Genomic DNA, 27,783 nt, shown 5'->3' with positions numbered 1-27,783 from the left:
TTTAATATTATATCTGAATGGGACTTTGCAAGTTACTTTAGATGTAACATGTACTGTAGGTTTTTTTTTAAGTTTTAGATTTTGGGGATTAGGACAATTCACTGCCATTAATAAATAAGGCTTAGCTGCCTAACAATTCAACGTAAAGTATGTCCAGGGAGAAAAATAGAAGTGATTTTTTGGTACAAATAATATATTTTTACTGGTATTTACATCGTCATATACTGTAATAGATGAGGTTGGAAAAAAAAACATATGACCATCGAGTTCAACCTACAGTATGTTAAATGTAGATGATACTGTATATACTTATCGTATATTTGTATTTACAGTACATTAATCCAGAGGAAGGCAAACAGAAAAGCCCCAGTGAAGCATTATCTAATGATGTCACATAAGGGGGGAACATTCCTTCCTTCCTGGATTTCTCCCTGGATCAACACCCTTCCCATGTTTACTTATTTGGTATATTTACTTATTTGGTATATACCTTTTCTTACTACAAAGATGTCCAACCTGTTTTTGAAGACATCTATTGTATCTGCCATCAGTAGAAGACCATGCTTACAATATTCAGTACTCTCTTGGTTAAAGCATGAATTTTCAGTATGGGATGCATTTTATTGGGCCAACATAAATATTTAATTCTCACATGAGCTTTTGATATCAGTTAACTTTCCTCGTGGGGTAGAGACATGGCAGGAGCATTTAGTGTGTTGGTCCCGAATACAGACAGTTTGAATATTAATTGGCATCATTTGCTGCATGACCCGGTGTAAATGTCAGTCAAGTGATTAAACCGACCAGCTTGTAAGATTCTAGTTGGACAGTCCTTAGGTAATTAAAAAAAAAAGTTAATCAGTTAGTGAAAGGCATTTGAAGATATATCTATACAGAAAGGAGTCATCCTGTTTAAATAAGCAGTTTTAGTTGCAGTCAAAAATTAACAACATTGTTTACCTACTTTAAAGGTATCAGAGGTAATAATACCCAAATCTGTTCCCCTTTTAGTGGCTGCTAGTGTTGTAGCACTGATCATATATTCCTCCCCTGGGTTTTTATGGCCAAATTAATTATTTTGCACATCTTTGTATTGATTATTGTTGCCATACGCACAATATTATTTGTCAAGATTACTTGTTATTTATCATTGTGTCGATCGTTCTTTAAAAGTCAACCCCTTGCAAATCTTTCTGCCTTCTGCACACACTCCATTACTTCCAGTTCAATAATAATGACATTGAAGAGTGCCAGCCCTGGTTCTGATCCGTGAGGTAATCTGATGGCCATCTACAGTATTCTCCTTCAGGGTAAACTCAATGTACAACAACTTCCTATAACCTATCATTCAACCACTGTATTATTCATGTATTACCCTACAACTCACTCCCATACAGTTCAGATAGTTGTGTCCTACGTGGAACAGTGTCGGTGGGTTTAATAAAACCCAAGCTCTGTACATTTGCTGCGACACTCATCTACTACCTTCATTACCTAGAAAAATAAAGGGAAAAGGGAAAACTCTCGCTTCAGCCTAATTAACAAAGCAATATATTAATAGCAAAGGTGCAAAAGGGGATAAGAATTAGTGGTGAGGTTTTAAGGAAAGCACACCCTTTCACAAGCACTCAATGCAAAATGTGATATGATGATACATTTAAAATCAATTTTAATGATATTTAAGTAAAATAAAAATATACACCTTAGTACAACTAAAGTATAATTGAGTGAGTAAATCACTGTGGTGATCAAACATATAAGTCAAGAAAAACGCTATTTACAAAAGTGTCAAAAACTGAAACCCATGGGAAATGAAATGGATAAATGTAAATTAAACTGATAGTATCCAAAACCTAGATAGGTCACAATTACTCATTGATAACCCTTGGGTACAGCACTAATAATGGTATTAAAAGAAACCTGTCTGTAGTAAGCAGGTTGCGTAGAGACTAGTACTGATAGTATATATAGTATATATAGTAGTAAATGACGTGTATTTGTTCCACCAAAAGCCTGCAATATGTACAATAAATGGTAAAATACCAAATGTGATAGCTATTACATTTAGGCACACACAAAATGTGTTCAAAATGCCTAGAGGCACGAATCGAAGTTCGTATCAAATTATGGCCCATGATGCAGATGAAATACTGTTATAAGTATCCACAAATAATAGCACACGTAAAGCGGCACCACCTAGCCATAGGCGGGGGGGCTTCATGACCGGGGGGGGTCCGGCCTTCCCCTCGCTGGCCCGCCCCCACACCTCCCTCCCCAGCACAGGGGAGGAGTTCATGGAAGGCCTACTTAAGGCCAGGCTGGCGGGCAGCACATCCTCTTTGGCTGCCCGCCAGACGATTTGGACATCTCCCTTCACCGCACGTGAGTACAGTACGGCTTCTGCCTCTAGGGTTGGGGGCTACCTGCTCCTGAATCGGAGCGTCGTGGGGTTAGCCTCCATCTTACCCCCTGAGCCCCGCGGCGGATGGCCGGCGGGGAGGGGCGGTCTCGGGGCAGAAGGGTACTGGTTGGTGCGGGGAGGGAGGGTCCGGTTGGCGCATGCGGCCCGCGCGAACGTGAGGAGCTCCGCCGCGTGTGGTCCATGCGGGCGGCAAAAGAGGGGGCCAGGCGGCCGCTCGCGGCCCGCTCGGGAGGGCAGAGGCGCGGCCTCCTGCTTTTCTCTTGTTGGTGTTGCGCGGCTGGCGGGCAGGTTTCCCCGCTTTGCGGGCGGCGGCCGCGCGGTAGGCGGTGTGCAGACCCCTTCCCCCAACCCTCACTGGCGGCGCGGGGGTCTGGCGGCCTCCTGCGGTCCCACGTGGTGTGGTCACTCGGGGGCTGAGGCACGGCCCGGAGGGCGCGGGCACGGCCTCAGTCAGTTCCCCTCCCGGTCCCCGCGGCGTTTCCCGTCGGCTGCTCGCGGCCCGTTCGGGGGCAGGGGCGCAGTCTCACGTGGTGCGGGCCTTAAGTCTCCCGGTGGGCAATGTAGCGCGGGCAGAAGACCCTCCTACCCCTCCCCTTTTCGTTTAGTGGTCTCGGGGCAAGGGGGTTTGCGGTGGACCGGTCAGCCTGGCGGCTGCTCCCGCGGCCCCCCCCCCCCTCCCACACCTGTGGGGTCGTTAAAATGTATGTGTGAGGAGGGGGCCGGCCGGGATAAATGTATAATAAATAAATAAATAACGTGGTATGGATATGTGTGTGGTATGGGTATATATGTATATATGTGTGGTATGGGTATATATGTATATGTGCGTGGTATGGGTATATATGTATATATGTGTGGTATGGGTATATATGTATATGTGCGTGGTATGGGTATATATGTATATGTGCGTGGGTATATATATGTGGATGTACGTACAGGTATTTATGGGTGTTATGTGCAGGTATGTGGGTGTGTATGTACATGTGTATATGGGTATGCATGTATACGTAGGTGGAGATATACGCATGTATAGGCTAGTGCAGCAGCTCTTAGTGGTTGCGGCCCTAGGCCGGGGGTAAGCGCGTAGGGGTGGGCGGCCAAGGTTGGCGCTTCACGGTCTGCCCCCGCAGTTAAAGTTTCGGCGCGGGGACACACGCTGATGCGCTCGGGACGATTATGTGCAGTTGTGTGTGCAGGTATATATATATATGTGTATAAGGGCACGTTATATGTGTACATGGGTGCATGTAAATCGGTGCATACGTATGGGTAGGTAGGCATGTATACTATAAGCTATAAATTAAAAAAAAAAAAAAAAAAAAAAAAGGCACACGTGGATGCCCGCGGGTGTATGGGCACACGTGGATGCCCGCGGGTGTATGGGCACACGTTGATGCCCGCGGGTGTATGGGCACACGTGGATGCGCGCGTGTGTATGGGCACACGTATATGCGCGCGTGTGTATGGGCACACATAGATGTCAATAGAGCTTTATCTAGTGTCATTATAAACTATATAAATATACTGTAGTAATTATTAGAGGATAAATACTTGTTAATGGGAATCACAATGTTTAGCATTTATGCTTGGTTACTTTTATCGGAATTCCCCAATTAATTCAGGCGGAAGGGCGCGAGTGCGGATGGGTGCACGTGGATGCGCGCGGGTGTATGGGCGCACGTAGATGCGCGAGTGGGTATTGGCGCACGTAAAGGCGCATGTGTATGGGCGCACATGGAGGCGCGTGGGTATTGGCGCACGTGGATGCGTGCGAGGTTATAGGGGCGCATGTGTATATGGGCTCACGGAAATGCGCTCGTGTATATGGGCACACGGAAATGCGCGCGTGTGTATATGGGCATACGGAAATGCGCGCGTGTGTATATGGGCACACGGAAATGCGCGCGTGTGTATATGGGCACACGGAAATGCGCGCGTGTGTATACGGGCGCACGCAGGGCGCGCGCGTATGTATATGGGCACATGCAGGGCGCGCTTGTGTATATGGGCTCACGGAAATGCGCTCGTGTATATGGGCACACGGAAATGCGCGCGTGTGTATACGGGCATACGGAAATGCGTGTGTGTATATGGGCACACGGAAATGCGCGCGTGTATACGGGCGCACGCAGGGCGCGCGCGTATGTATATGGGCACATGCAGGGCGCGCGTGTGTATATAGGCACACGCAGAGGCACGCGCGTATGTATATGGGCACATGCAGGGCGCGCGTGTGTATATGGGCACACGCAGAGGGAATGTTAATGGGAATCACAATGTTTAGCATTTATGCTTGGTTACTTTTATCGGAATTCCCCAATTAATTCAGGCGGAAGGGCGCGAGTGCGGATGGGTGCACGTGGATGCGCGCGGGTGTATGGGCGCACGTAGATGCGCGAGTGGGTATTGGCGCACGTAAAGGCGCATGTGTATGGGCGCACATGGAGGCGCGTGGGTATTGGCGCACGTGGATGCGTGCGAGGTTATAGGGGCGCATGTGTATATGGGCTCACGGAAATGCGCTCGTGTATATGGGCACACGGAAATGCGCGCGTGTGTATATGGGCATACGGAAATGCGCGCGTGTGTATATGGGCACACGGAAATGCGCGCGTGTGTATATGGGCACACGGAAATGCGCGCGTGTGTATACGGGCGCACGCAGGGCGCGCGCGTATGTATATGGGCACATGCAGGGCGCGCTTGTGTATATGGGCACACGCAGAGGCACGCGCGTGTGTATATGGGTGACTGTGTGGGTAAAGGCGCGTGTGTATGGGCGCACATGGAGGCGCGTGGGTATTGGCGCACGTGGATGCGTGCGAGTAGATGCGCGCGTGTATAGGGGCACGCGTAGATGCGCGCGCGTGCATGGGCACACGTGGATGTGCGCGTGTGTATGGGCACACGTGGATGCTCGCGTGTGTATGGGCACACGTATATGCGCGCGTGTGTATGGGCACACGTATATGCGCGCGTGTGTATGGGCACACATAGATGTCAATAGAGCTTTATCTAGTGTCATTATAAACTATATAAATATACTGTAGTAATTATTAGAGGATAAATACTTGTTAATAGGAATCACAATGTTTAGCATTTATGCTTGGTTACTTTTATCGGAATTCCCCAATTAATTCAGGCGGAAGAGCGCGAGCGCGGATGGGTGCACGTGGATGCGCGCGGGTGTATGGGCGCACGTAGATGCGCGAGTGGGTATTGGCGCACGTAGATGCGCGAGTGGGTATTGGCGCACGTAAAGGCGCGTGTGTATGGGCGCACAAGGAGGCGCGTGGGTATTGGCGCACGTGGATGCGTGCGAGGTTATAGGGGCGCATGTGTATATGGGCTCACGGAAATGCGCTCGTGTATATGGGCACACGGAAATGCGCGCGTGTGTATACGGGCATACGGAAATGCGCGCGTGTGTGTATATGGGCACACGGAAATGCGCGCGTGTATACGGGCGCACGCAGGGCGCGCGCGTATGTATATGGGCACATGCAGGGCGCGCGTGTGTATATGGGCACACGCAGGGCGCGCGTGTGTATATGGGCACATGCAGAGGCACGCGCGTATGTATATGGGCACATGCAGGGCGCGCGTGTGTATATGGGCACACACAGAGGCACGCGCGTGTGTATATGGGCACACACAGAGGCACGCGCGTGTGTATATGGGCACACGCAGAGGCACGCGCGTGTGTATATGGGTGACTGTGTGGGTATTGGCGCACGTAAAGGCGCGTGTGTATGGGCGCACATGGAGGCGCGTGGGTATTGGCGCACGTGGATGCGTGCGAGTAGATGTGCGCGTGTATAGGGGCACGCGTAGATGCGCGCGTGTATAGGGGCACACGGAGACGCGCATGTGTATATGGGCTCACGGAAATGCGCTCGTGTATATGGGCACACGGAAATGCGCTCGTGTATATGGGCACACGGAAATGCGCGCGTGTGTATATGGGCACACGGAAATGCGCGTGTGTATATGGGCACACGGAAATGCGCGCGTGTGTATATGGGCACACGGAAATGCGCGCGTGTGTATACGGGCACACGCAGGGCGCGCGCGTGTGTATATGGATGACTGTGTGGGGACTGCGTAGCGGCGATAGGCTTAGAACAGCTTGGCGAGCGCACACGCAGCGCTTGAATAGCTCAGGGCCCAGCTAAGCACCGGAAGTTAAGCGAGAATTCCCCCCCCCCCCCCCCACACAGCAGCATGGCATCGATGGCAGAGCAGTTCTGCCTTCAAGTCGAGGCGGAAAACCATGACGAGGCATGGTTGGATCGGCGGCTGCAGGCGTTGTTCTCTGCGAAACCAGCACGTGGCACTAAGGCTGCTCCCCGCGGGAAGGGGAAGCAGAGGCCCTCGGTCACGGTACCACGAGGCAGGGCGTCACAGCGGCCAGGTCGGGCCTCAGCAATGGTGGGGAAGACTTCGACTGCTGGGACGCAGGGTGTGGGCGCGCGTGGGTATTGGCGCACGTGGATGCAGGCGAGTGTATGGGCGCGCGTAGATGCGCGCGTGTATAGCTGCTCCCCGCGGGAAGGGGAAGCAGAGGGCGCTGCAGCACAACGCGTCAGGCGACAGTCCCCAGGCAGCATGGCGCTTTAGACAGGCGGCAGGCAGAGAGTCCGCGCTCCACAGGAAAGGAGCGCGGAGGGTGCTGCAGTGCAAGGCGGCAGGCGAAGTTCAGCATCCGCACGAAGGGCGGCAGCCCTCGGTCACGGTACCACGAGGCAGGGCGTCACAGCGGCCAGGTCGGGCCTCAGCAATGGTGGGGAAGACTTCGACTGCTGGGACGCAGGGTGTGGGCGCGCGTGGGTATTGGCGCACGTGGATGCAGGCGAGTGTATGGGCGCGCGTGTATAGCTGCTCCCCGCGGGAAGGGGAAGCAGAGGGCGCTGCAGCACAACGCGTCAGGCGACAGTCTCCAGGCAGCATTGCGCGCTAGACAGGCGGCAGGCAGAGAGGCCGGGCTCCACAGGAAAGGAGCGCGGAGGGTGCTGCAGTGCAAGGCGGCAGGCGAAGTTCAGCAACCGCACGCAGGGCGGCAGCCATCGGTCACGGTACCGCGAGGCAGGGCGTCACAGCGGCCAGGTCGGGCCTCAGCGATGGTGGGGAGGACTTCGACCGCTGGGACGCAGGACACGGCGGATCGGCGCGCAGGTCGGCCCGCGAAGAAGGGGCGGCGACTTCCAGCCACCGTGACGCAGAACAGGGCGTCACGGCACGCCACACGGCCCCCCGTTGCTGACGCGGGCGGTGTCACTGTCAGGATTTCGCCTGCAGAGTCGGCAGGGCCAAGGAGACCAAGACGGCCAACCGCAACCGCGGTTGGTGCCAATGTGTTTCGGAGAGCAGAGAACCCAGCATGGTTCGACTACGTGGAGACGGCATCGGGTGAAGGGCGAACCAAGTCGCGGCCCAGGTCTCTTCCTCACGAGAGGCCACAATGGCCACGGCCGGATGTCACTGGCACCGCGAATCCCACTCCAGTTCCATCAGCCGGACCCCGGTGTCTTTCAATTCTTCAGCCACGGCCGGGGTCAGGGGCACGGTAGCGGACCCACCCGGCAGCATCACGCACTGCACAGATGGTGGAACAGCCCCGGCGGGCGGTTGATGGGGACACGCCGTGGAAGGTACGGCATATGGCGTATCGGGTAATGGTAAGGAGTTGCGTGTGGGGCGGCATCGAGGAGATAGGGCAAGGCGTCAAGGCTTGCAGTGTGTGACACAGAGCGAGCAAGGGAGGAGGCGTGGCCCAGTCCACTGCCAGGGTCTATTCCCCAGGGGTCGCTGAGGGCGGGTAAGAAGCCTGCAGCAGTAAAAAAGGCGAAATCCCAGATAGCGCTGGGCAAAGGCGGCCTGCGGCTCCGGAGGTGGGTATGTCCGGGACCGGGTGAGGGATAGTGCAGCGAAAAAAAGCGATTCTCAGGGCATCTTTAAAAACCATGGCAAGTTGAGTAATTACTTCTCCAGGCGCGATTGGCAGCCCCAGGTAAATGGTAAGGACAGGCTGGGCTGGTAGAGGAGCATGGGTCCCGCTGCTAGGCGTACCAGGCGGGATAGACTTATTTCAGTTTCCGGGAAGGCTTCGAGAGGGTCTGGAGGGTTGGCGGTACAGGCCTAGTTTAAGGGGGGTTAAATAGGCCCGTCGGTGGCGGCTCTTGGGGGGTAGGTGCTTGTTCTTGCCAGACTGGGAGCTGGGCCGTTTGAGCCCGGGGGGAGTACGAGTGGGCAAGGTCAGTTATCCATGACCTCGAGAGCCCGCTCGCGTAGGGGACACGAGGTCAGCGGTTCGAGGGCCGGCTGACCGTCCCCTCCCCCTCCTGACAAAGGAGCACACTCTGGCAGGGAGTGCATTTACCCCATTAGGTTTTCTGTATAAATAAATAGCCGCGGCCATTTTACCTCCAGCTCCCGTTTCCTGTCTTTATTTGTACGTTGCATGTGGGTACAAGGCGGGGGGAGAGGGGAACCGCCTGGAACCTCCCTGGTCATGAGCCCGTCTTGATGCAGGTCTGATACAAACATTTTGCACACAGTTGCCACTTGGACTTGATATAATGCTGCTATTGAATTATGTATGCATTGCGCAAGTAGACACACTTAATATACTACCTTACGGCTCTGGTAGTAACAATGTGTTAGGTCACTAACCTTGACACATTTTCAACAGTGTTGTTTGACTGCTTCATGCTGCATTATTTTCAGCCACTATTGATGCTAGCTGAATTATTGGATGTTTGTTATTGTATTTACTTATACCCTGGTTGTCTGTGTTACAATTGTTGCTTACTGTATATGATTCTTGTGAGCTATCGACGAATAGCACAATGCATTTACTTAGGAGGCTATAATTTGATACGGACATGATCCGTGCCTCTGAGCAATATTGACACATTTTGTGGGCTCATTACGTGTGCTATTATTTGTGGATACTTATAACAGTATTTCATCTGCATCATGGGGCCATAATTTGATACGAACTTCGATTCGTGCCTCTAGGCATTTTGAACACATTTTGTGTGTACCTAAATGTAATAGCTATCACATTAGGTATTTTACCATTTATTGTACATATTGCAGGCTTTTGGTGGAGCAAATACATGTCATTTACTACTATATATACTATCAGTACTAGTCTCTACGCCCCCTGCTTACTACAGACAGGTTTCTTTTAATACCATTATAAGTGCTGTACCCAAGTGTTATCAATGAGTAATTGAGACCTATCTAGGTTTTGGATACTATCAGTTTAATTTACATTTATCCATTTCATTTCCCATGGGTTTCAGTTTTTGCCACTTTTGTAAATAGCGTTTTTCTTGTCTTATATGTTTGATCACCACAGTGATTTACTCACTCAATTATACTTTACTTGTACTAAGGTGTATATTTTTATTTTACTTAAATATCATTAAAATTGATTTAAAATGCATCATCATATCACATTTTGCATTGAGTGCTTGTGAAAAGGTGTGCTTTCCTTAAAACCTCACCTTCATTACCTAGTCAGATTTGTTTGACATAATTTCCTTCCAGTAAATCCTGTCTGCCATGGATCTTATAAGCAGTTGGATTTCAAATGCTAAACAACTCTTTCCTTTGTGTTTAATGATGTTCCCCTTTATTGAGTAATAGTTCATTGCATAAAGTATACCCAGTCTTCAAAAACGTAATTCTAAGAGGATAAAGCAAGAGGTTGTTTCAAAAGTCATTTTGATCTCTTAACAAAGGTGAAACTAGGTTATGAATTATTGACATTCTATACAATCTGGTATTATCACTTTGGCTTTTAAAGACCACTTGGGACAAGAAGTGGTTCATTTCTGCAGTTGCCATAAGTTAACCAGGTTTAAATCCCATTTTCATCATCTCTCTGTGACTTTGGACAAGTCAGGTTATCTCTCTGTACAGAACAGCTACTTTACGTCAGCAAAATACTGTGTATATATACATATTTAAACCACAGACAGACACAGTAAGCTCAGAACCCAAACCCACCACACCATATATATTGTGTAAAAAGGTTTGCTAATAGGATTGTGACCTCGTGTATAGAACAAAAGACAAAAAGGCCCAGTGCTACATCCAATATGATAAATTATATAGGCAAATACTTATCTGTTTTTATTATCATAAGCAAGGGTTATGTAGTTAAATTCTTTGGCCAACGCATTATAAGACTGCAATCACATCATGGCATGCCCTTTTTGTAGGTCCTCACGCTACCTGTAAATGTTCTCTTCACCTCTTTGTGGAGGGAGAAATGTCCCAACAGACAAATCATTCACAGGTGCATAACAAGATCTGCCTTTTAAAAGGTAGGATGGGTGAGATTAAAACAAGGGAGGAGAGGTCACAAACCACCACACCACTGTAACCAATTGATATTTAGAACCACACATAATCCGTGCAAGCTCAGAACCCAAACCTAACACACCATATACTGTATATTTGTGTCAATAGGAGGGCTACTGGCTTTGTGACCTAATATACAACAAAAGACAAAAAGCCCCAAATTATGTAGTTAAATACTTAGCAGTTTTTCTTCACATAAGTAGATATTTCTCCCTCTAGGAGAGAGGTGAAGAGAATATTTTCAGGTAGTGAGGACCTGCAGTAAAGGGTTTTACAGTGGTGTGGTTTTAGGCTTGTAATACTTTGGTCAAAGAATGTAACTAAATGACCCTCACTTATGAGAAGAAAAATAGATAAGTATTTAACTATAGAATTTGTCATGTTGGATGTAGCATTGGGTCTTTTTGTCTTTTGTTATATACAGATGTAGCCAGAGAAACTTTCGCCACTGGCGGGTAAGCCACGGGAACATGACCGCAGTGTCACCTGGTTGCAGAGAGCAATTTTGAAGGAGGACAGATAGTGAAGGACGGCCAGCCCGCACCTTCCTGCACCCCGCACCTTCCTGCACCCCGCACCTTCCTGCACCCCGCACCTTCCTGCACCCCGCACCTTCCTGCACCCCGCACCTTCCTGCTCCCCGCAGCTTCCCGCAGCACACACCTTCCCCGGAACCATGGCAAAATGCTTGTCTTTGCTGCGGCTCCAGGGAATGTAAGCCTGGCTCCATCTGTATGTATTATTACATTATTGTGAAGACCATTAGAAGTTGTGTTTTCCTTTTCACAGGACATACTGTTGCGGCCCCTTTTATCCTCCTACTTACCCGTAAAAATGCGGGGATGTTTTCAATTTGTCTCGGGCTTTTCCGCGCGTCGGCCGCATCATCAGACAAGCGCTAATGGCGCTTAACATTGAAAGCGCCTGCGGCGCCGGAAAACAGCCGAAAAAACGCTGCATCTGCCAGCGTTTTTAAAAATCCTGCGGCCGCCACTGTATGTAACAGATTATGCGGAGTGCCTCATAAAAACAAAGTAAACATATAAATAAAAGAGAGTTGTTGCTGTCTCCCCCACTGCACCATGTTACAATAAAGAAGAATTTTAACCCTTTCATTGCTGGTGTTGATCCCGTCCTTCAGCTGTGCTCCGCTGCTATCCTTGGATAATTCTCTATATATAAATAAAAGCACAATAAAGGAGCTGTTATATCTCTGACATCACAATTGCCTCTGAAGAGTAGGAATAATATTATATGTGGAGCTGGTTACCAATGGCTCTGCAAAACATTTTTAATACAACTATGAAACAGTCTGTAAAGGAGAAAGAAGTAGCCCCATGTAAACATTAAATGTTCTAAAACGTTTAGGCTACTTTTGAAATATTTCAGTCATTATAATTAAATAATATATAATTTTTGTGTTTGTTTTGCGGTGGTTACAAAAATGTTATCGCAAGTTTTGCATTCTTATAGCTGCCATCAAACGGGCACGTCCCTGTTACTCACTGCTCAGTCAGGATCATACTGTACTTCTCTGTTTCAGGTGTGACTCCGGATACACCGGGCAGTACTGTGATAAGACAGACTTCAATATTCTCTACGTGGTTCCAAGCAGACAGAAGCTGACCCATGTGCTCATTGCAGCCATCATTGGAGCAGTACAGATCGCCATTATAGTTGCAATTGTCATGTGTATAACAAGGTAACATCATTTTAAAGGGTGTTTGGGATTTATTACTCTTGGATCGGCCGCCAAGTCCCAGGGGTCTGTTAGAAGCTGCAGTGTCTTTAGTTGCGGCTTCCTCTTGGACGGCCCATTTGCATAGCTCTTTAAAAACCAGGTAGTAATATCAGGAACTCCCTGTAACAACAAAGGGAGGGAAGGGACGGGAGGGGAGGGAAGGGAAGGGAGGGGAGGGAAGGGAGGAGAGGGGAGGGGAGGGAAGGGAGGAGAGGGGAGGGGAGGGAAGGGAGGGTGGGGGGAGGGGACGGAGGGTGGGGGGAGGGGACGGAGGGTGGGGGGAGGAAGGGTGTGGGGGGGTTGATAGGCAGGATTCTGTTTTTAATCTTAAATAGATTCTTAAAAAGTCCATCCCAAAGTTTTCATTGATTAACTTTGTTCTTGCCACATACACACATACTGGTTACTTCATTTTGGAATCCTCACCCCTGTTTTGTTGTGCGTTACGTGAAACAGATATTTGAGTGAGACTTAGGCCCATATTTACTAAGCGGTGCTAAGCCATAAGAAACCTTACGGTTCGTATAAGTTAATGGGTCGCAAGGTGTCTTATGACTTTGCACTGCCCTTAATTCTAATAACTGGACTTAACAGTTCCTCTGGCAATCAAACTGTTACATAAGATGCCGTGGTACAAAATTGCGATTTGTAATATTTTGTATTACTAAATAAATTACAATAATATTTGGCGCTTGCAGTCATTACACTTTATTTTGGAATTTCTGATCCTCTGGGGCTTATTCAATGAGCTATGAGGCACGATTGCACAGAGACTCCTTTTAAAGGACCAGGGCTTTCTGTGAGATTGTGCTCCAATTGTTTTAATAAATCACCCCCTTCGGCCTACTAGTAAATAAAAATCCAATCCAACTTGCGTTTGCTTATACAGTACATTTTACATATTGGATTACTGTAGATCCTAAATACAGGAAATTGGAATCAGAAATTCGGACTTAGAAGCTACGAGTTCTGTGCATCAACATCTGCACAGAAATTATTGATATTTGGGCCTGTGTCAAATAATAAGCTTTATGACAAACAGAATGTAACCTGTGTGATGCTTAACTGCACCCTAACTCTTTCTACTAACATGGTCCCATGTTGTAACCTAATGCACAGACAAAGTAACATGGAGGAAAAGTGTTTTGGCACATTTGCCTAGATACACTAAGGTTTGCTAAGAATTGTATATGCCTGATAACTGTATATTAACTCATTTATATATGTCTTATTGGGGGTAACGCAGGAGAACCGTGATAGTCACTATTGCAATTTCTGAATGCCAAAATTCCACACGCAAATACAATTCATGGTAGCCATAGCACAAAGTGATGCAAATCATTACATTATTCTATGGCAGAAAAGTCTTGTAACCCCTTTGATACCTGATTGGCTTCCAATCTAAAACAAGGGAAAGCCATCAGATACTAAAAGGGTTAAACACTACACAAACACCCTAAAACTACACTAACTACCCTCGCATATCAGAGAGGATAGTATTACTAACCTCTATGGATAACAAGTGGTTAACCACCTTCCCTGGGACTCCTGGCCCCATTACCCACCTACACTACATTACCCCACCCCAACACACCTAATAACCCCCTATCTATAAGAAATCCCTATTAGCTATAGCTAAGGCCTTGTCAAGGAGAGCATACAAAGCCTCATTGGCACTCCAGGGTTAATGAAATAAGAAGACCACTTACCCTATCCATGTTGAGACCCCCTTGGCATTCAGGTTCAAAGATCACCTGGAACTCATCTAGTTTGGTAATACAATTTACCGTAGCTCACCCAAAACATTAAAGCAAGATAGCCAGCCCAAGGTAGATGATAAAAAACAGCGATATATTTGGTGGTAGACCGATATCGCTAGATATCAGACTTTAGTGAATAGCATTCCAATAGGTATTTGGCGTACGCCATGTTGGATATATTGCCACTGTAAAATGTCCCTTATTAATTCTTTACCGCTGACGATATGGCTTTAATAAATAGCTCAATAAATAAAATTGGAATGAACCTTTTACAATGCGGGCTGTCTGGCGTTCCTGGGCAATCACGATGTGATCAAACCCCAGATACCAAGAAGGGAAGTGGAGGGGGCTCCACTTCCATTTTTATCGGGCTGATGATCCCAGCGGGAGCGGTCAGATGATCACCCCTTAGAAAATGAGCATGTGCCAATGGTGTACATGGAACATCATTAAGGAGTTAAGCACTGATAACGCCGATGTGGTTCCATTTTTGACCCTTAGTGAATGTAAGATCTAGAGACACTTAGAGATGCAGGATGAAAATGTCTACCTTAGCTTCATTTTAATGGAATAATTTCCTCGCTACATGCCTCCCCTACATCTCCACTCATTTTTCTTATGAGCCATAACGCAATTGAAAATAGAATGTAAACATTAATAACAGGAGCTTTAGCCGTGTCTGGAATATTTCAACGCTTGACAAGTTACTATCTTGATTTTTTTTCGCAGAAAGTGCCCAAAAAACAACAGAGGACGCCGGCAGAAGCAAAACCTTGGCCATTTTACTTCAGATGCTTCATCCAGGATGGTGTAGCCGCGATTAGTTTTTTTTTGTTGTTTTTTTTGTCTTGTTTATTTTTTTATACTTGCATCGACCATGTGATGTACATTTTTATTATATCTTTTTTTAAAGAATGGAAATATTTATTTCAGAGGCCTTATTTTTAGACATTTTATAGTTTAGCCTTGTTGGTTGTCTGTTGTACTCGCAAAGCATCAGCTCTGACAGCGATGGACTGGTACAGCTTTTATTTTATTTTTCTTTCCTCCTTCTCTTGGGAATACAGCGCTCCATTTTTCTGTATCTGCTTTCGCATGGTTGTAAAATGACACATACTTTACTCTTCAAACAGGCCCACTTTTCAGAACCCAGCTGGGGGTGCAGCCACTAAATTTGGGGGGAGATTTAAATTCGAGGGCAATTCAGCATTTCACATTTTGGACGTCAGCATGGGAAAGATTACTTTGCGGTGCTAAGCCGTTCTCAGCTGGGGGATTCTGGGAACAAACTACATTTTGTAGACTAGTAATGAAGCCGCGATCAGCTTAGCGCTGTGACTGTGAATCATACTTTAGATGAACCTCAAAAGTCTAAAAAAAAAAACATGGGATGAAATGTTCATCGCATCCCTGCCATTGGTTGCTCCTATGGAACACAGACTAAGGCCCTCCTGTGATTGTAGATATTGAAAAAGCATCAAAAAAAGAATAAACACCTTTCAAACAAGGCATGAGCTAAAGGTAACAATGTTTACAGTTTTCTTTTTTTTCTAAGCAGACTTCATAGAAGACACTGTGTTTAAATAGGTATTTCAATGTTTTATAGAACTTAGTTACTGATTTTTTTTTTTAATACACTGACTATCGCATGACGTGAATTGTATACTGTGAGTAGTGGTAAAATGTTTAATATCTTATATGGTTTATTCCTACAAATTTTGGCCCAATTGACCTGTTTATATAGGGCTGAGGGATTCTAGTAAAGAAACAGCAAACTGGTGCAGTGTGTGCCTTTTTTTACGTGGCGTCAATATCTGTAGCTATTTTGTACTATTTTTTATTTCCAGTGATTGTGCCACATGAAAATGGGAAAAGAAAATGTACGCAATTGCTGAAAAAAATAGTGGCATTGACAAACTTGACACCACGCAAATATGTGCTCCCTTCATCACTCTTTCTCTTGTGCCGCTTCTGGCCTGTGAAATTATTCCCTCTATTTTTTAACAGTAAAAATGTAATATTCAGAAATTCTGGAAAACGTTTCCTTAGCTCGGACAGTTTAAGGCCCATACAAAAAAAAAATACATTTTATTAAATATAGGTAAATGTTAAAAATTCATGTAAAATAAAACGTTGGAAATCTTGGTCAGAATAATGTGATTTTGGACACCATTACCAAAATAAAAAAGCTGCTTTAATAACAACTGAGACTTTTTATTAAAGGAAAATGTGTTTTCTTATCCGGATGTGCCAGACACTGTATGCTTTTTGTGTTTTCGAAGTCAAATAAAGTATCACAACTGACTTGCATCTCACCATAACATATTTTCAAGACAAAACAAAAGTCAAAATATGACTACAGCTGTATCACTTGTAGACCATTTGTTGTGCTTTGAAAATTCCAGGTGGATGGTGAGTAGGTGGCATTTAGTTCTTTGACGTAGAATTTAGAAAGTGCAATATACAATTTAGGGTATTCATTTGTGGTTTACTATTAGGAATACTACAGTATCATTTTTTTTTTTTAAATAAACAAACTGGTGTTAGCAAGCTGTTCATTCACAGTGATTCAAAACATGTCTCAAATCATTCACCAAAGAACCAAAGTATTTTCTTTCATAGTTTTATTACTCAGAGCATTGCTTCCTAATTTTAGTGGATTGGTATTTGAAAAGGCATGTTGACCACAGTGTTTGAATGATGAGTAGTTATAAATGTCTGCCCAACCTACTGGGGTGGAGCTTCCCATCATACTTTGAAGGTCTACAGAGACAGCTGTCCTTCTTTGCACTGGTGCCAGAATTGTTTCTTGAGTCCATAGCAGTAATCAGAGGACTTCAGCTCCTGCAGACTAATTAAATTCAAACGGGGGAAATGGATCAACACGAAACAACTTCAGAGAGAGACAAATACAACCTGAACCGTTTGTCGGTTGTCACAGAAAACGATGAAGACCACGACACAGCTTTGAGCATTGTTACAGTCCTGGATAAAGTAGCCACCATCGTGGAAACTGTCCAGGCCAGCCAGAAGAGAATTGAGGAGCGTCACAGAGAAATGGAGAATGCTATCAAGACTATTCAGATTGACATCCTGAAGCTCGCCCAGACTCATAGCAATACCAGTTACACAGTTAACAAACTACTAGAGAAGACACGCAAAGTAAGTTCCAATGTCAAAGATGTGAAGTCTCGAGTCGATAAACAGACCAATCAAGTCCAAAAGGTGGAATCCAAGCAAGAGGAGATGCTGAGAAAGAATAAATTCCGAGTTGTTATTTTCCAGGTAAGACAATGTGTGGCTTTTTTCAGATATGACTAGCAGTGTTTTCTATTAGGTGTTTTATCAGACAAGAAAAATGTTTCATTTTGGTGTCCCACCTGAGAAATTAATATGCTGTAATTTGAAGCTATGCAGAAAATTGGCAAACTAATACTGTAGATGTGAAAATTGCACTAATTACGTGTGGACACTCAGCACCCATATGTATGCCATGTAACACCTCAAAAAATTTAACCTTTTTTTAACTCACTGTGGACTAGACATCAGGAAAAGGGTTAAAGATCGTTCAAATTATAATATCTTTGTGGAGATAAACTATGAGGAAAATGTATAGAGGTGTTAAAATCCAGCTTATTTTTCATCAATTTGAGCGCTTTATAATAGAACCTCTTTTTTTCTCTTTTTGTGTGTTTATAGTACTTTGGTCCTTTAACACCACCAGAGGGTACTTTTAGCCCTGATTATTTATTTGTTTATTTATTAGTTATTTATTTAAGGGGTTGAATAAGTGATTAGATTGCTGCTCTACCTGTGTTTTTAATATATATATTTTTTTTTTCAATTAGCAATTCTGTACACTTAACTGCTTCTTTAGTGCACTGCTGTTTAATATATTAACCCACTTTGTGAATTTTTACTTCGATAACAGGGGGTTTTGTTCAATCTTATGAGAATGTATTGGCAGTAATAAGGACATTGGATAATGCTTGTGATCACGCAGTCTATAATTAGCAGTGCAGTGTAAGATTAACTGCTGACCAGCATGGGCTATTTGTTGCCTCTGTGGAAGGTTATATGAGGAAGCAGACACAGTGAGTTTGTCACTAACCCGACAACCTTCTATTTTATTCCTCCACCAAACTTGGTAGAAGCCCAAGTAGTACAATTTGTATTTCATATGCACACAGTCATCAACTTTTCTTTTCAGCGCAGCCCTTCAACTAACAACTGAGGATTAGCTGTCTAAACTTCAATGTAAAGTCTGTGTTAATTCTTTGCGCTAATTATTTGTGTATAGAATTACAGTATGTTATTTTTGGTCATACTTCATTCAGTAAACCATACATATACAATATAGGGGCCTATGCAGAGAGCAGCGCTATTTCGAAATTCGCCATTTTTTGGAGAAAATCGCGCAGAAAACAGCAGAAAATGGCGAGTTCCGAAAAACGCGCCAATTTTTCTTTTCTATTTGTAAAACTCGCCTCGCGGCTGGCGAGAACCTCAATCTCGCCAGTTTTAAAAATATCCTAATGCAGAGAGCCGCGAACGGCATCTAGCGGCTGTTCGCGCCAATAAAATGGCGCGATTGTCTCCTTTTTGCCTCGCCAGAAAAAATTGGCAAGAAGCTGCCGCTCGCGGCCATTGCAATGGGAAAAAAAAGGCGCGAATTTGTTTTTACACGTTTCTGAAGCGCGCATCTCGCCAATTTAAACTCGCCACACGCATCCATGTTAAACATAGCAGAATTCGCACTTTTCTGCATATGGAGAATAAAACTCTGCAAAAAAGCTACTTTTTACTAAATTCGCCATTTTTAAAATTCGCCGCTCTCTGCATAGGCCCCATGGTGTGAAGACATATTCCCAGTGCTGGGAAAGAGCTCCCCTCCATTCAAATGAGTGCTGCTAAAATGTTCTTCAGCACTGGGAAGATGTATTCACAGCATATTGAATAGGGGCTACAAGTGGGTTTGCTTGCCCTAGTACGATTCACTGCACTAGTAGTAGCACAAGCTGAACTGCTTGCACAGTTTAGTCAATCTGACATAAACAGGGCTACTTATCAAAGCAACTCAGCACCCGATTTATCAAAGGAAAAAAATCCATAGAATGCAAAACTTTTTCAAATATATGTGGACAATTTCTGATAAAGATGTGACAGGCTTTACTTCACCCACTGGCGCGTTACTGCGGCTCCGATAGCGTTCTAACAATGCCCCCTTATGGCATGGGGCCAGTTCAAATGCATAGAGTCACCACCCGTTATTGCGCTAGGTACAGCCCGTTACTTACAGCTCATTAGTTACAGCCCGTTGGGTACAGCCCGTTGGGTACAGCCCTTTAGCGGGTGAAGTGGCATCTGTTATACAGTACCTGTATTATTGCAAATAACATGTAGAAAAAAATCTTGCTACCAATGATTAAGGAAAATCATTATGTGTATAATACCATTTTTACAAAGGCCAAAGCTTTTTAGCATTGCTCGTACGTGCAGAAATCTCTATGCACTTTTTTTACTCCTTTTTACATTTGAAAAAATCCTCTCTCCAAATAACACAGAATATGTTCAACTGATGCGTGATAATGCAACAACTTGCAGAGATCAGGATTGTTAAGACTTGAAAATATACAGTAGTTGAAACAAGAAATTATTAGGTCATTTAACTTATCGAAAATTGTATTTAAATTTTTTATATATATTAATATTTTTTGGACTGGGGCTGTTTATGCTTTATTTTAAGAGGCATTGATGAAGTACTTCTAGGTAACAAAAACTCTACATGTGTTCTAAACTACAGGTAAATCCATATACTCAAAAAAACATTGAATGTCTCTAGCAGTGTATATACTTGTATTGAAATACAACAAGTATTATATATAAAAAATAAATTGTCAACGTCAAAAATGTTTTCTGGGACACCCATAGATTTATTGGCACATTAACCCCCAAATTCATCACGCTCCTTAACAAGTTAATACACCCGAACAGATGCACCAAAAATTGGCATACAGTATATTCATCTGAAATTAGACAATGGAGATTACTCTGTAACAGCAGAAGCGGATGATTGGTTCATTCTCTGGCAGGATTCTTCATTGAAGTCAATGGGGAATTTAGACAGAAAATGGCCCAATCGACTGCTTTAGCTGATATAGAATAAGCTCCAATGTATCAATGCTCAAGCACTGTTTAGTTGTCCGTAGCTTAATAAGCTGGTGAACATGAAGACTATGGTATAAATACACATTTGGAAATGCAAATACCCTTAAAGGAGCAGTTCTCCTCTGTGCCTCCCCCTTTTTGTTTAAATGGATGGGAAGCAGGACATCCTTGGAGCTGAACTGTATTAATTTGAGCTCTGGGAAGCCCCTAGTTCCCTAGAGGGGGCAGTATAGGCACTACGTTCAGTGGTAAGTTTCTCTGGAACCAGGGGTTCCCTCGGAGCTGAAAATAGCATTTCAGCGTGGGGACTGAAAGAGGATCATGCAATATTTAATATTTATAAGCATGCCTCAACAGTCATGCCTGGTGAGCTGCATCCATGTGCTAACACCTAAATGTACACTATGCACATGTATTTATCATTCTGCCTTTGCATTTATATGTCCCAGTAATAGTACTCAGACTTCTCTCCATTGCCACTCTCATTATTTTCCCAGATCCGATTTATATCAACTAAATTAGTATATAGAGATTTTTCAGTTCTGAGTTACACATTAAGAAAAAGAGCGCTACATTTATTGATTTACTTTATTCATCTTCCATATGGTGAGTCTGTAAACAACAGACAAGTCCCCACATGAAGGAAAGTGCATGTAGCTATTGATCAGACAAACTTTTTCCTTATCCTGCACTTTTCCTTTTTCCTTTTCCTTAGCTGTTGATCAGATAAGGAAGTTCTAATAAGGACGTTCTAGCCATCATATTTCAGGTAGTTGTACATTGGCCCAGTGGCAGTGATAAAAAAAATTTTGTGCATTTTATATATATATACATGTATAGTGCTGCTAGTTTTACGCAGCGCTTTACAGAGACATTTTGCAGACACAGGTCCCTGCCCTGTGGAGCTTACAATCTATTTTTGGAGCCTGAGGCACAGGGAGATAAGGTGACTTGCCCAAGGAGCCGACACCGGGAATTGAACCAGGTTCACTGCCATTCAGTATCGTTACTCACTGAGCCACTCCTTCTCCTACCTTTTCACTATTCTATTATCTACTGTACTTGATGGAGATTAAATGGTCACTTTCCTTTCAAGCAACATGTAATCTCTAACTTTCCATGTCTAGATGCATATCTTCATGTTCTTTTTTTAAATGATTTCCTATTTTGTACACTAGCGTCGGTAGAAAACATTTTCACCAGAGTTGTTAAATTGTGCCCAGGCTGACAAGTTGGTGCCAACCTCAAACCTGGCAGATGTCTTTTGATGCTATGAAGATATAAATAAAAAATGACACGTGATACTCGGTGCTTCACTTCCACTTTAATGCCTTCCAAATCACAGACTGGCACACATGGAAACTTGCATTAAGGTACACATGTTCACCGTGACTCTCTTACCAACAATGCATTGCTCACAATTAAATCTGTGGTGTTTAGTAAATAGAGATCTAGATGTTTCATTCTTCCTGCCATGTTATACTGATTATCTAAACAAGTCGAATTCAACGCGCTGCTGTGCAACAAATGCCTAAACCTTCTGGGCTATAAATATAATTGAAGACATTTGACACAGTTTTGCAGCTGGAGTCATTTAATAAAAGTATCACTTACACTTTGTTGACATAGTCAGGTGTGTGTCAAGCTCAATAAACAGGGTGTTTTGCTTTAAAAAAAACTTTTCACTAATTTGTATTGTGTTTCTCTTAATGTCATTGTGTAAAGGTAATTTACTTTGGGTTATCAAACTCTGGTAAGCAAGGTGGGCAGTAGTAATATGGAGCAATGGGGGAAAGTTACATGATGCACACAGTATGTGAATGTTACCGTGCTTTGCCACCTCTTTCCTTCACTGTGTTTTTGGCAAGTACTACATTAGCAGACTCTATCATGAAATCTATATGTCACAGTATGTGTTAACGGGAAAGCAATTCTTACATTACATGCAGACTCTAGTATGACAGTCATTGCATGCTCTGCTTGCTTTATGCTGTAGCTCCAATTGAATCTTGAATTGTTGCATGCCATTGTGTATGAGATATGTTTCCAAACTTCTGCTAGTCCTCTTGATAGCTGTGGGGCAATGTGTCATACTCCGCTTCAGCGCTGATGGAGTTAATATATGTTTTAGATATTTGGAAGCTTGCCTTATTTCCCCATTTTTATGCAGTACAGTTCGCACACTACGATCATGGTATATTAAACATAAGTACTGTACATAGTACAGTAGTTCAGGTTGAAAAAAGACATATGTCCATTCAGTTCAACCTATGTTTACATTGTGACACTTTTTGTTCCAAAGGTGCACTGTATTAATAAAAGTAAACAATCACCAGCATGGATTATTTATATGCATGTAATGTTAAAGCTAGCAGGAATGAAGGAGAAAGTAATTTTTGACTATATGTTTTCTTACATATACAATACAACTCACTTTCAATATGACTTGTAAATATTTTGCAGGAGGATGTTGAATGCCCCACGAGACTAACAGTTGCCAGAGATTCGACACTGGATGGGAACTTAAGAGATAAATTATACCCACCAGATGACCTCTCGTCTGATGAAGAGTATCACATGCAAGAAAGCAGGACCTCCCGTCTAAAGAAGTCCAGCATGCAGCGCATTGACAACATCAAGAAAACATTTTCAAAAGAAAACATGCAGAAGACAAAACAAAACTTCGGAAAGAACGTAAGCAAGATGCGCACAAGGATTGTGACTCCCGAGAGGAGGGAGAGAATAAGGCAGTCAGGGGAGAGGCTTAAGCAATCTGGAGAAAGATTCAAACAATCCATAGCAAAGGCAGCACCCAAGAAAGATACCTTCAAGATGAAAATCAAAAAGAAAGAAAAACAGCAATCTGACACTGAAGGCCAGGAAGTCAGTAAAGAAGATCAAGTAGACACCGCTTCTGAGACTGGTACAGTTGAACCTATCTCTGAAGAGGTCACCTACACTGAAGTGGTGACTGTGAAGAAGAAGAAGAAAAAGAATGGAGAAAGTGTGGAACTTTTGTTGCCCCATGACGAGGAGAAACCTGTCCCCACCTCAGAGAAGCCACTTCTGAAACTGGAATCAAAAGTCGATGTAGAAGACACTCCACTGGTAGACATAAAGTTGTCCTCGTAAGGAAAACATATGTTGCTGTTATTACTCAAGAGTGAATTCAAACAGCAGTCCAGGTTTCAGAGGCAACACTCCTACCTTCCAAAATGAATATGCTGCACTGTGTGACGATACTGACACTACATGCTTCCACCTTCTTCAATAAGCTATTACTTGAAGTTGATCAAATTTAGAGACCCTCGGCAGGACTGAAAAATCTGTTTTAAATAATGTATTTTTCTCACCTTTATGACTTGTCATGGTAATAGTCACAAGACATTTCTAATCTACCATAGGAACATATAAGAAAGTCTGTCCCCATTGGAGTATTCTCTATTGCTGGAGGTTACGATACATCGGGTGGAGAGCAAAAATGACAACCATTGATATTGACAGCATATCTATTTTGGGGGGCTGGGAAAGTTCCAAATATGAATTGCTCTTTTCAATATATGTTTGAATTATAAAGAAATATGTGTGTTTTAATAGAATAATTTCTAAGAAAAAGTTGTAGTTAAATCCCTTATACTCTAGTTTGAAAAACATTTTTGTTAATTTCATCTCTTAATAAACTTTTTTTTAAGGATCTGTAAAGGGACTCTTAGCTGTATTTATTAAGAAGTGATTTTCCAGTTGTATGTGCCTTTAATTTGAAGATTGTTTGCAGTTGTACAAAATGTCTGGTTTGCTCCATGAAAAATAATTGTTTTTATACAATGTGCACACTATGAGTTCTAAGGAGAAACTAAAAAAAATAATACAAAGGATGCGGAATATTACGATACTTATTGTGTCTTAAATACTTTTTGGGGGGTTTGCATCTTTAAATGACGAAAGAAGGCTATGAGGCAGAAGGCCACAAAAAATGCAATGGAGTTGTCCTGGTGCCTTATTGCTTACTACACAAAAGCAGATTGAATTGTTTGACATTAGGATCCATGTGTACTAAGTGAGACACCTTCCATCCCTGGAAAAAACCTTATGGACAATTGACTCAAATGGGCTGCAAGAGGTCTTCTGGTGACAGAAGGCGCCTCATGGCAGTGGAGTGCAAACATTTGCTGTTGCGCCCCCCTGTCTTGCCTGCCCCAGTGCTCGCGCCCCCCCTACCTTGCAGCTATGTCACATGACACAGCGGCATCACTTGACACCGCGTTGCCATGGCGACCCGTCACAGCATCTGAATAACAGTAGATTTTGAGTTGCAGAGGCCTCGTGATCCCCCGGCATTTAAATGCCTAGGGGAAGAGCGCAGGTCCTCAGCAACTGCCCTCGCCACCCCAGAAAAATCTCCCTCCCCTCCCCCCAGTTTGCGCACCCCTGCCTTATGGAATAGCACCACTAAGTAAATATGGACCTACTGTTTATGCTTTTCTGTAACTGTACGTCATCTGGTTGGGCACCTCATATTCTGGTTTTGTTTTTTTCATTGTTTAAAATGGTTTGTTCAGATTTTTTTGGGAACATGTAGAGAATAGTAATATTCATATATTTTGATTATAAATAAGTCATGACATGAGCGACAAGCTTTTATTGTTATATGGGAAGAACAACTATATAGAAAACCTATTTTACCTATGACTATATTGTAATATTAGCACAGATATGATGTATGCAGAGTGTGGAGCAAAATAATGCAGGTTGAATCAGTTCTGATCAAATCATGCTTGAATGAGTACAAGCCTTGTGAACAAACCAGTTCTATCATCAGATTATCTCAAAAATATAAACGGCTCTATACCAAATATCTACAATCCAAATTGAATGAGCATGATTCAAGTCAAGCTTTTAGCCGATCGTAACGCAATAGGTCACATCAGAGTTTATTGAATAAGCCCCAAAAAAGGCAACGGTAGGTGTTTGAAAGAAGATTGAATGCACTGTAAGGTAGTTGTATAGTCAATAGAGCTTCAATAGAATGACTGTATTTCTACCTAAATAAATGAGGTAGCTAAACTTTAAGTACATCCTATGTCAAATGTGAAGGGGAAAAAGGATTGGTTAACTGAATGTGGGTCAGCACAGACTTGAAGGAGATTTTGCAGGTGACACTAAATAAAGTTCTCTGGAACCAAACAATTTAAATGGATGCATATCATTTTGTGTGTGTATATATGTGTATACTGTATATCTATCTATCTCTCTCTCTCTATATATATATATATATAATATATATATATATATCCCCCTTTCCCCGTGACTTAGGGAACTACGCGTGTTGAATACCTGTTTGGCGTACAGGAGGCCTAATCCTCTGCCACTGGGAGCCTGGGGTGATCGCGTTCTATCAGTATACAGCGCCTCCACCTGAGAGGGATCCTAGCGCTGCAGAATAACCCCTCTTCAGGACCAATGCAGTAAGGAATAAAGATACACACACACTGGTATGACTACTTATCTTTGCTAACACATATCTATAACAAAATAACAATACAGTACCCACACCATATATGCACCCCGGTGAGATTCCCCCAAGTACTGAGGTGCCCTGGGCACCTAACCACCTGGGGTCCACAGAGCCAAGGTCACACAAAGTATGTGGAGTAGCGCTACCCCCTGTGTGTGGCTGTTGGTGCACGTGGGTACCTTCCTGGTCTCCGTCCAGACCAGGGTATAGGGAGATGATGGAACTGCAGAACTGCACAGTGATCTCACGACACGTCTTTTTTTCACGTCCTTTCTGCCTGCTGCGTCCCCCTCTTGAGGGAGCTCCGGTTGGAGGGTGTCCCTTAATGTCTATAATGTGCCTGTGGCCTGGTCCACGACTGCAGGCCCCACACACCGCCTGGTGTCCGTCCGACGGTGATACTCAATACCACTATCAGCACTAGCATAGTGCTACAGGGAAACATCCCTATCTGGGGGCTTCGCTACAGCATCCACAACCTGGAAGGGACATACTAGGGCCTATCTTGGGCCTAGGGGGAAATCTTTTGCTAACTACTTTTCACACATTTATATGGTTTCAAAGTCGTTTTTGATCACCCGAAGACATCTATCAAGGTCAGGCCCTAACATTTAGATGGCTATTGTTGAGTCCCTTTACATATCTGTGGCAGCTCAAAATACATCTTCAGATAATTTAGGTTTTATACAAAAATCAACCGAAAAGGTAAACCTTGAAATAATGAATATATCTTTGGGTTATAAGAAGTCAGGTGGCAGTGCTGTACACATACTTCATTACATTTGTATATTTAGAGGGGACAGTTTATTTTACGCTTTTGTACACACATTCCTTTCTTTTCTTCCTAGTACTGTAGTTTTTATTTCATGAGCATTTTTTACACTTGCAGTGTCTTCTCACACAAAGTATAAAGGTCCATGCACCATGGCAAAAGTAGTTCAACCAATAAAAAGCCTTATTTCCACCTACTACAAAGTTATAGGGTCTCCACCCTGCTTGAAAACAGTTTTACAAATGCATAAAGTTGGATATATGTTGCACTGTGACAGTTTAAATTAGCTTTGCAAAAAGCCATATATATTTCACACCAAAAAGTATTAAGTACATTGAGTTGGAAAGGGACAACAGCCTTTCTCCACTGTTTATCATTTCTATCAGTCCGCTACTGCAATTTATTATTTTCTCTGTCTCGCTCTTGAATTGACCTGCTATATGGAGAGGAAAGCAGGCAGACTGTAAAAGAGCTTGAGAAATTAAGGGTGGGTTAAGTGTAGCTTAAGCAGTTGCACCAGAGTGATTGTTTGGAGTAACGACGACGTGGTTGCAGGCAGCGCCCCCAGGATGCGGTCATAGGCGACCTTCCCCTAGAAAACTAGCATTTATAGCATGGGGGACCCTAGAATGCTGGCTCGTGTAACCTGCAGGGTACGTCTTGGGGCACTCCAAGGGTTACAGGAGCAGCTGCTCCTACTTGGTTTCAAAATAGAATTGTGTAAGTGTTTTATAATTCCTAGTGTAGTTCAGGGAATAAAGATGTTAGGCTAATGCTCAAAATAAATACCACTCAATGACCTGTGATTGGCTACCCAGCGGTCGAATGGCAGTCAATCATTAGCTGCACTTAACATACAGCTGTGTGAACAATTGATTACTCTATTGCTACAATACTTAAATACAAATATAAAATATATAAAAAATATACATATAAAATAATATAAAATACAACAAATGGCAATGAATTTGCTCCATGAGAATACTGAGAGAATAGAAACAAAAGATTAATAACATTCCATTAAATGTA

The 27,783-nt window shown here is 43.9% G+C and overlaps 2 protein-coding genes across 3 annotated transcripts in view; both read left to right on the top strand.

Moving 5' to 3' along the window:
• The window catches only part of TMEFF1 (transmembrane protein with EGF like and two follistatin like domains 1), a 294,418-nt gene extending 277,915 nt beyond the window's left edge, over positions 1-16,503 (top strand). For both annotated transcript variants that reach the window (XM_075585974.1, XM_075585973.1), the window contains exons 9-10: positions 12,342-12,500; positions 15,029-16,503. In XM_075585974.1, coding sequence (XP_075442089.1) covers positions 12,342-12,500; positions 15,029-15,113 — 244 coding nt within the window. In that variant the 3' untranslated portion in view covers positions 15,114-16,503. The remainder of the gene's footprint in view (positions 1-12,341; positions 12,501-15,028) is intronic.
• A 538-nt stretch (positions 16,504-17,041) lies between these two features.
• On the top strand, positions 17,042-25,660 carry CAVIN4 (caveolae associated protein 4). Its single transcript, XM_075585976.1, has 2 exons — positions 17,042-17,584; positions 22,931-25,660. The coding sequence occupies exons 1-2, from the start codon at positions 17,174-17,176 to the stop codon at positions 23,597-23,599; spliced, it is 1,080 nt and encodes a 359-aa protein (XP_075442091.1). The 5' UTR covers positions 17,042-17,173; the 3' UTR covers positions 23,600-25,660.
• The last annotated feature ends 2,123 nt before the right edge of the window (positions 25,661-27,783 follow it).

Source organism: Ascaphus truei, chromosome 2, assembly GCF_040206685.1.
Source record: "Ascaphus truei isolate aAscTru1 chromosome 2, aAscTru1.hap1, whole genome shotgun sequence".
Lineage (NCBI taxonomy): Eukaryota > Metazoa > Chordata > Amphibia > Anura > Ascaphidae > Ascaphus > Ascaphus truei.
This window is presented reverse-complemented; position numbering and strand designations above follow the sequence as displayed.